The sequence below is a fragment of the Triticum aestivum genome, chromosome 7A (genome assembly GCF_018294505.1).
Source record: "Triticum aestivum cultivar Chinese Spring chromosome 7A, IWGSC CS RefSeq v2.1, whole genome shotgun sequence".
NCBI lineage: Eukaryota > Viridiplantae > Streptophyta > Magnoliopsida > Poales > Poaceae > Triticum > Triticum aestivum.
The window spans coordinates 558,304,772-558,314,132 of record NC_057812.1 but is presented as its reverse complement, the minus strand read 5'-3'; the positions used below and the strand labels follow the sequence as shown (position 1 = coordinate 558,314,132).

General features: G+C 44.6%; 2 protein-coding genes across 2 annotated transcripts; one reads left to right on the top strand and one right to left on the bottom strand.

The window, feature by feature from the left end:
• The first annotated feature begins 127 nt into the window (after window positions 1–127).
• LOC123148214 (uncharacterized) lies at window positions 128–2,617 on the top strand. Its single transcript, XM_044567587.1, has 2 exons — window positions 128–632; window positions 2,004–2,617. The coding sequence occupies exons 1-2, from the start codon at window positions 548–550 to the stop codon at window positions 2,501–2,503; spliced, it is 585 nt and encodes a 194-aa protein (XP_044423522.1). The 5' UTR covers window positions 128–547; the 3' UTR covers window positions 2,504–2,617.
• A 234-nt stretch (window positions 2,618–2,851) lies between these two features.
• On the bottom strand, window positions 2,852–8,300 carry LOC123148213 (26S proteasome regulatory subunit S10B homolog B). The gene is made up of 10 exons (XM_044567586.1): window positions 8,011–8,300; window positions 6,018–6,137; window positions 5,265–5,401; window positions 4,996–5,157; window positions 4,804–4,890; window positions 4,617–4,703; window positions 4,082–4,219; window positions 3,466–3,657; window positions 3,289–3,387; window positions 2,852–3,198 (listed from the first exon to the last, which is right to left on the bottom strand). Exons 1-10 carry the CDS (start codon window positions 8,114–8,116, stop codon window positions 3,124–3,126), a joined length of 1,203 nt encoding a protein of 400 aa, XP_044423521.1. The 5' UTR covers window positions 8,117–8,300; the 3' UTR covers window positions 2,852–3,123.
• Between the last annotated feature and the right edge of the window lie 1,061 nt (window positions 8,301–9,361).

Sequence of the window (9,361 nt, the reverse complement as noted above, 5' to 3'; positions counted from 1 at the left end):
GGAATTCATTATAGGAATGTTTTCGATAGAAATGGTTTGCTTTTGCACATCTAAACCAAAAATTAATCTCGCAGATACATATACTCCCTCCGTTCGGAAAAAGTTGTCTCCATGACATTTTTGCAAAAAAGCCCTCCACTTTTGTCCGACCAAACCCGCAGTCCTCGTCTTGCCGCTGCGTCACTCCCCTCCCCGCAGCTTCCCGACGTTGCGCTGCTCCCCTTCCCGCCGCGCCGCGCCGCGCCGGTGAGCTCCCCCGCGCCGCTGAGCTCCCTCGCCCCGCTGAGATCCCCCGCGCCTCCTCTCCCTCCTCCACGCCGCCGCGCCGCTCCAGTTCGCTGCGTAGCTCCTCCTCTCCCCTAAAAATCCCTTCTTCCGGTGAGGTTCTCTTCGACGAGGCGCCGCTCGATCTGGAGGATGACGACAAGTTGGCGCTCGATCTGGAGCATGGCGACGGCATGGGGCGGGCGCTCTCGTCCTCGAGCTCCTAATCCACCAGCTCCTCTTCCTCCTCCAGGCCCTCCTCAACATCACCGGCGACGACGGCATGGGGAAGACGACGACGGCGGCTGCGGAAGTCGACCCCAACGAAGGCGGATCCTCCTCAACATCCCAGGCTCCTCCTCCTTCAGGTCCTCCTCGTGCTCATCTATCTCATGCCAAGTCTGAATTTGTACTGCCAAGTCTGAAATTTTCATCTTTATTGTTAAGTCTGAAGTTAGCTGACATGCTTCTCTGACTTGACATGCTTGCAATTTTGGTCACTAAGAGTACTGCAGCTAGAGTATATCTCAATTTATAACAGCACATGTTGACCTTGCAGCAAGTTTACAAGGACATCATTTCTGTCAAACTAAAGCAAGCAAACACTTAACTGAATTTGACTGTACCAATTGAACAAAGCTGCAGGGTACATTATGTTAAAGATTTCCTACTTTAGTGATTTTTAGGGAGAGCACTTAAAAAATTTAGTCAGCATTGATTTATGAGGGAGTAGAATTTTTGACAAAAATGCTAGTGCTGTCTGTCTGTGCCTTCCAAGCCTACAAAGAGGTAGTACTGCATTTGTGTCAAATTTGATTTAGTCTTAATTTAGAGCTGCGTGTAGTGCAAACTGGATGATGTAGTGCTCTGAATTTGAAGCTTTAACAGTATGTGGATATAGTCTTGTTCAGATCTTACTGAAGAAGAGAGGGGTTAGTAGGCAGGTTACTTCAGATGCTTTGTTCAGATCTAACTGAATGAATAATTCAGTTAACTTTACAGGGGATCTAACTGACTGAATAAGTTTTAGGGACATGCTTTTATCAACTCTTAGTTAAGAGATTGTGGCAGTTTTCTGCAGTCTATCAGTTTGAAATTGACTTCCCTTGTTCGTATTTTACACTCATCTCTACCTGGAGAACAAATTCCTTAGTGCATAATCTGTAGCTCACCATGACAATACTGTCACATGAACAATTCAAAACAGTTAACTGAAAGTGTCTAAAAGTAGTTAAGTGTTTCCAGGATTTCTTTTTTCTTCGGCAAGGCATGATTTCTTTTTTCTTCTTCTTTTTTCTCTAGTGTGCCATGATTTCTTCAGCAAAGCATCAATATCTATTCCTATCAGTGGTTATCTAATTGAATTTTCACATGCTTCTATCAGTGGTTATCTAACTGAATTTTCACATGCTTCTATCAGTGGAAAACTTATATTGTTTGCTAACATTTTATAAACAAAACACATGGAAGCAACTCTATATTTGATCCATTTTGAGTAATTAATTTGGTACTCTGTTTGCTGTTGAATTCTGCAAGTCCTTCAGTCTAAGCCTATGAGTAACACTGCTTATTCACTAATTCAGTTTACTGTACAATTTTGTGCAGACTGAATATTGTGTGTGTGTAGCACACGCTCATCAAATTACAGACTGGATGATCCGCTGCTACTCTAATTCACCTCAATTTGACATCAATTTGATCTACACAACAAATTAACATCAATTTGAAACTGATTTCAGGGCGCTGGCTACCTTTCAGCAGCAGCAGAGGCGGCGAGGAGGAGCTGGGTCGCCTGGACGAAGAAGAAGAAATCAGCGAGGAGGAGCAGGTGGGCGGCATAGCAGGTGGGCGGCGGCGCTGGGCCCTGCGGTGGATGCACTGGTCACCTCGGTGCACGGCGGTGGAGCAACGGCGGCCGGGGGTCTTGCCCAACTCCTGCAGCAGAGTGGCTGGCCTTGGCGAGCCGGGGTTGCGGCCGGGGATGCGAGAAGGACAACGAGTAGAGCCGACTGTGAGCCGTGGAATCGCCGCCTGTCGAGGTGTCGCTGCGGAGGAGCAGCTGGGCGGCGGCGAAGCTCGCCTCCGCAGCGCAGCTAAGCAGGGGCGGCGCAAGATGGCAGCTGCGGGACAGGTGGGCGGCGGCGCAAGTGGGACTTCGTCCTGGCTGATCCTACGGCGGCTGGGGCACGCGGTGCCCGTGGGCAACAAGGGGAGGCGGAGGCTGGGAAGGACCGATTAGCACGAGATTTAAAATAAAAAAGGATTTTTCTGCAAAATTACAATTGAACTATGCTGGTGACAACTTTTTCCGGACGGAGGGAGTAATTCAGAAGAATAGGTGAGTACTCTGTTTCACCACGGGCATGTGAAATTCCACGTGAACCAGGTCGTTTTCAGCAGGAAACGGAATGCGTCCCCTACGGAGCCAAGTACCACTGCACATTTCTTGATTCCCTCCCACGGGCAGAGAGAAGCGCAGGCAGAAGCACACGCTGCAAATCTTCCTTTAAGCACATTCCTTGATTCTCAGGTAGAGTAACAGGACGAGGTTCCTTTTCGCATTCTCAGGTAAAGTAACAGGAAGAAATTGCAAGTGTTGCCACATTTTTTTGATTCCACAATCGAGGCACAGTAACTTGAGAAGGAAACAAGTTTGTAAATCTAAGAAACCAGTCAGTTCAAGACCTGTCTCAACTTTTGATTACATCCAACTTGCGCGGCAAAGGCAGTCGTCCCACAACATATAAAAGGTAGAAACACATGATGTTCTATATCGTCGGGTCCGGGGGTGACAAACTCCGCCATGGTACAAGAAAACAGACAGTGTTTCGTTTCGCCTGACAGTCTCCTACTCTCATCTTAGTCCTTGCCAAAGTCGGCGCTGTAGTGTGCGCTGGACTCGAGCTTCTTGGCGTCATTCAACTTCCGCACCGCCTGCAACCATTTTGCCAGACATTGTAGTGAGTACCTGACTCAATTGTATTAGGATGAACAGGTAGAAAGGAATAGCAATCGACACCCCACCTTCATGAAGTCTTCGTGGATGACATAGTCCCGCTCTGCTCGAATGGCGGCCATGCCAGCCTCAGTGCAGACATTGCGAAGATCGGCGCCATTGAAGCCCTGGAACCATACGAGTTAAGGCTTCAGAAACACCAGCATGATGAGGTGGTAGTTAGCTTAACTATAAGAGTAACTCACCTCGGCCAACTTAACCACAGCCTCATAATCAATTTCACCATGCTTGGCGATACCAGCAGCGTGGATTTTCAGGACCTCGGTCCTGGATTGCTCATTCGGCAGCGGAATCTCTATCTTCCGGTCTAGGCGTCCAGGACGAAGGAGCGCAGGGTCCAAGACATCAGGCCGGTTCGTCGCCATGATCATCTTCACCTGTATAAGCAGTGGCACGCATGATTCACATAAGCAGATATTCAGCAACTCACAACACATGTACACTCCATAATAATAATTTAAGACAATCAATCAGGGACAACCAGCATATCTTCAACTTTCGAGTTCTTTTTTCTAATAAATATCTTTCTCAGGTTTCTACACAAAAGTTTCTCTTCCCCAAGATTAACACTGACCTAATCAACTACTCGATACAACAACTTTATGATGTAGGAAAGGCGGGTAGTTCATAGGGCAACTAAAGATAGATTGACTGTAACTAGAGTGCAGTGCGGTGCACATTAAGAATTCAGCATTCAATTGATCAGTATTCAGTAAGCATTGTATCACTGTACAATACCTACTCTTATTCAATAAACATATGTTTCACCATAGCTGCCACAAAACAGAAAATAATGTGTACCTTTCCGAGCTCATCGAATCCATCCAACTGATTTAGGAGCTCCATCAATGTCCGTTGTATTTCACGATCTGCACTAGTGCCCTCACTGAATCTTCGGCCACCAATGGCATCAATCTCATCCATGAAAATAATACATGGCTAAACAAAAGGATCAGAAAAGAAGATAATGTTAATGAGCGATATTAGTACAAAATAGAAGAGAAACAAACATATAACTTCAAATGCATTCACAGATGTGCATAGTAGCAACTTAAAATGCGAAGATCTTCTCCATGGACTTTTCTGGCAGAGTAAACATAGAGTTTGGGTGCTCTGTATCGCAGACTGCTAGCAACTTTTGCTCTCCTAATGAATGGAGAATCTACAGCTAATTCACGCACAAACCTAATCTAACAACTGGAGCAGAATATATTTGGCAATGAGGGAACAAATGTAATAGCTTACATTATTATGATTTTAACAGCTTTCAAATAATAGACAGAATATTAAGGATTACTAGTAAATGTACAAAGAAACAGAACATAATGAGACTTACTTGATGCTCACGTGCATAGTTAAACATTTCTCTTATAAGACGGGCACTTTCACCAATATATTTGTCAATGATAGCACTTGAAACGATCTGCATTAGCAGAACACATTAGTTCAACATAGTACCATAATGATATATCCAGATAAAAGGTTGCTAATAAATAACAGCATTAAAGAAAAGAAAAGCAGACCTTCAAAAAGTTAGCATCGATGTTGCTAGCAATGGCTCTAGCAAGCAATGTCTTTCCCGTTCCAGGTGGGCCATAGAGCAGAACACCCTTGAATGAGTAAAGTAGCAGTTAGTACATCTCAGGATGGTGATAATTGTATCATTATTTGTCTAAGCTAACTGCATAATACGGCACATCTTTTCTTCAAACTACCTTTGGTGGTTTAATCCCAACGCGAAGAAACAATTCTGGATTCATAAGAGGTAACTCGATGGACTCCCGCAGCTCCCTTATTTGATCCGACAGTCCACCTACAGCTGAGTAACTGACATTGCCGGGGTCTTCGTGTAGCATATTATAGACCACGGGGTCAACCTAAGCAAAGGAAATTAGTACAATCTTAGTGTAACCCCTCACATTAGAAACAGAATTTCAAAACTGTACTGAACTAAAACATAAACGAAAAATCAACAATCACATACCTCACGTGGTAGAGTGCGCATTATTGTTAATGTTGTCATGTCAAGGACAACTCGTGTTGCAGCTGTCAGCTTTTCTTTGTCAACTTTGCTTCTGCAGCCAACCACATAACGTGGGCCACTACTGGCTTTGACGATAACTACAACAAAAACAAGTTTCAGTTGCTTTGCTAAAACTAAGTACATTGTTGCTGAATTGAGAAGGAAAGGTTCAGTTTGTCTAATTCACATCTAGATGTTTTTTAAGGATGTCACTTCTAATCTCCCACAAATATATAATGCAGCAACAAGAAACAAAAAATAAACTAAAAGGGCAGCCCCAGTGCATGTAGCTCCCGCTTGCGCAGGGTCTGGGGAAGGGTCCGACCACTTTGGGTCTATTGTACGCAGCCTTTCCCTACATTTCTGTAAGAGGCTGTTTCCAGGACTTGAACCCGTGACCTCATGGTCACAAGGCAGCAGCTTTACCACTGCGCCAAGGCTCCCCTTCAAACAAAAAATAAACTAGGACAAAAAAAAATAGACCACAAACAGAGTGGACATCAGCTTAGATGTGACATAGTCATGTCACATCTAGATGTGTCCTAGACAGACCCGGAAAGGTTTACTGCCATGAGCAAACATATTACAACAACTTAGGGAGAAAAACAAGCAATGTAATGATGAAACTAATGGCCAAAAAGAGAATGGATATTATCATGTTTGTACAGAGATAAATCTGTTCTAAAACCAACAAAAGTAAGTCTTTTCACTTACATCTTTCACTGTCCAATGGTCGAAGTACTTCACCAATGATTTGGCCCACACTCTGCAAGGACTTCAAATCATCTTCAGTTTTATCGTAATCTTTCTTTGCCTTTTTTAGGTTTTCCCTACCTGCATATAAATAAGTAGATTTATCAAACAAAAGCCATCTAATAAAACCATGAGTACTGCTGTCCATAGTTCAACATAATCTTCAATAAAAAGAAGTTGCATCAAACATTGAACCTGGGGACAACAGGACAAGAGAAACAAGATATTATGCATGTGCCAGATCGAGTACATAATTTGTATATCAAAATGTCAGGTCAGGTTATCAATCCAGTCAGTCCAATTGACAAGGATTAAGGGCTAGTTTGGTTCGCTTCCACGTCGCGGGATGCCTGGCCTGGAGCTTCCCTGAAGTCTGCCTGAAGTTCGTTTGGTTGGTGTCCTGAGAATTTTGGTGCGAGCCTGGCCTGAATCGCCCAGGCATGAGATTAGCCTGCCAGGCGTCCCCTTCCATCCGCCTGGACGGCAGGCAACATCAGCCTGATGCTGATCCAGCAGGTTATAGATGAGTTATGGGCTGCTTTGTCAGTTTTATGTTTGTTTATTCCTCCCAGGCCCAGCACACAATCCAAACAGCTACCTCTCCAGGCTGCCTGGCCAGGCTAGAAAATTGAAAATCTCAGGCACATACCAGGCAGCAGCTTTGCCCAGGCATGCGGCCCAGGCTTGCAACCAAACTAACCCTAAATCCAGGTTCTAGGTAAATTACACACACATAGCATGAGCCATAGACGTTACTCGTTTTATTTTATTTTTACTGTCGGTTGGAAACTGGCATCATCTCCAACATATGTGTTTAACCATCATTTTCACAAATTACATGTTTGCAAATATTAGTACAAATATAACAATACCAAAGCTATTTAATCTATCACACCTTTAAGTTGTAAAGGCTCTGAGCCTCACCCAAACCATGTTGCATCAAAACCAAATCATATAAGGCAGACGCATATAAGACCAAGCATAACCACAAGAAAGAGTGAAAGGTCGCCCACTGATGGAACAAACATAAACCAAGGAAAGGACGAATCCATGGAAGCTCATGTTCATCACCATATCACCAGCAACACAATTCAAGGTGTGAAGGATAAAGTAGAAAAATGAACAGGCACATAAACTTGGATACATGTAGTTTTGGGGCCTTTCCGCGTATGATACTTAATAGGGCTGGTCCCAAATATATATATCAAAAGAAATGAAACATGTGCACCAAACCTGAGCTCCTTGACACCTTAACAGCACAGAGTTATAGGACCTTATGGAAAGAAGAGTGATCACCCAGCATCTCAATCACTCGAACTAATAACTACTGCAGTTGCCTTTGCCTCACCACGATGGAAAACACTATGATGAACTGCCGAACCAGATAATCAATTACATCACGACCACAAATTAGGCCAAATGACTAGCTAAATATTACTATGATATTCATGTTTAGCACTCAACGCCAATTACGAATTCACATCCTAAATCAAAACGCAAATGGTAGAGCAAACATATCTAGGACCGAACCCCAGCTCATCCTAATCTACTGCTCAACGAGAATAACACTTCATCCCAAATCCTCTTGTTCGTATCTTGCAAAATCAACCAAATCTCACCTAAATCAAAGACGGCGCCCTAAGAACCTAAACACCACATGTTCAGCAGGCAATCAGCAACCGACCCACTAGCCTCCCTCGTCGAGAACCAACAGCCCAAGCCGTGGTCGAGGCAGGCTGAGGCACGCAACTCCTGAACCCAAATTGGCCAAACCAAAACCCTAGCCCACAACCCTCCTAATCGCCACGGAAAACCAGATCCCGTCCTCCACAATCGACCAGCACCCGCGGATACCTCGGGGCGAGCCAACTAGTCTGAAACCCGTAGATCGAACAAGTAGGATCCACAGCGCATGAGATGGGAGGGGGGAGGGAGGGGGGAGGCGCCGTGTTACCTGTGCGGACCCTCGTCTCTAGCTCGCGGCAGTTGAGGAGCTTGTTGCGGTACTCCGTGGTGACGGTGCGCCGGCGGGCGGCGGCGGCGTCGTCGGCCTCGGCCATATCCACCTCGGCGGCGCGGCTCTGCTTTGCTTCCTTCCCAAGATGAGCGGAGCGGGGGAGGACTCGACGCTCTCCGTCCGCGGTGTCCTGGCTTTATTATGGTCGCTAACCGTAGTCCGGCGCCACCGTGCTTTCTGGTTTCTTTCTTTTCGGACGGGCAAAATACGAACCTAAACTGAACTCTATTTAGATTTACAAAAGCTTCCAATCTTTCTTTGATAGAAAAACTATCAATCTAACATCTTCAATCATGGCAGTATAAAGAACAACAGAGATAATAAAAATTATATGTCCATGGACCATCTAGCGACGAGTACAAATACTGAAGCGAGCCAAAAGCGCACCGCCGTCATCGCCCCTTCGTCACCGGAGTCGGACAAATCTTGTTGTAGTAGACAGTCGGAAAGTTATCGTGCTAAGGCCCTGTAAGAGCAGCGCACCAGAGTAGCAAAAATAGCTAATGAAAAAATTCATAGATCAGAAGGATCAAACATGTAAACACCCAAACGTAGATGAACTAGGATCGGATCCAAACAGATCCACCGAATACCAGCACTGACCGAATCCCGCGAGATCTGACGGAGAAAAACCTCCACACGCCCTCCATCGGACGGGAATAGAATGTGGGAGGCATTATTCCTACTAAGGAACATCATCGCTGCCACACAAGTTCAACCAAAACGATGAATCTAACAAGAACGAAAACGGGGTCCCTCCCGCTGGCGGCGACGACGAAAGAAGAAGAGCTTTCCTTTTGGAAGAGGTAAAAGATAAGTATGTTGATATTCGTCTTCTTTTATCTTTTTTCAGGGACTATTTGGATTCATAATGGACCAAAACTGACATTTATTTACATAGATAATTTTAGAGTTTTAATTTAGAATACCGTTTTCTATGAAATCATGATTTTAAATATTTTGATGTGTCTTTTTTAGTGTAATACATGTCTCATTCATATTATAGAGATCATAGTACAAGCAACATAAACAAGGACCTGACAAAACTAAAAATACTATTGAACGCTAGCCTTTACACAAAGGAATATCAGCCTAGAAGGAAAATTACAATCAAGACCGAAGAATCCTCTGAGCTTGATACCAATGTGTGACACATGTTTCTGGCACCACCACAATAGCCACCAGAGAAAAGAATAATGAATCGTCTCCTCGCCCAAGCTCAACACGGCTCCATCGCTAATATGCGGCTTTGTGGACTTTCAAGGTGGCTCGTCAAAGGTGAAACCAT

Bases quoted from the DNA above. Each gene is read 5' to 3' on its own strand.
- LOC123148214 (XM_044567587.1), top strand. From the start codon at position 548: ATGGGGAAGACGACGACGGCGGCTGCGGAAGTCGACCCCAACGAAGGC. The intron at 633-2,003 runs GTCCTCCTCGTG...AACTGATTTCAG, and splicing joins CCAGGCTCCTCCTCCTTCAG to GGCGCTGGCTACCTTTCAGC.
- LOC123148213 (XM_044567586.1), bottom strand. From the start codon at position 8,116: ATGGCCGAGGCCGACGACGCCGCCGCCGCCCGCCGGCGCACCGTCACC. The intron at 5,402-6,017 runs GTAAGTGAAAAG...TTTTTGTTGTAG, and splicing joins ACCATTGGACAGTGAAAGAT to TTATCGTCAAAGCCAGTAGT. The intron at 4,704-4,803 runs GTCTGCTTTTCT...CTGCTAATGCAG, and splicing joins TCGATGCTAACTTTTTGAAG to ATCGTTTCAAGTGCTATCAT.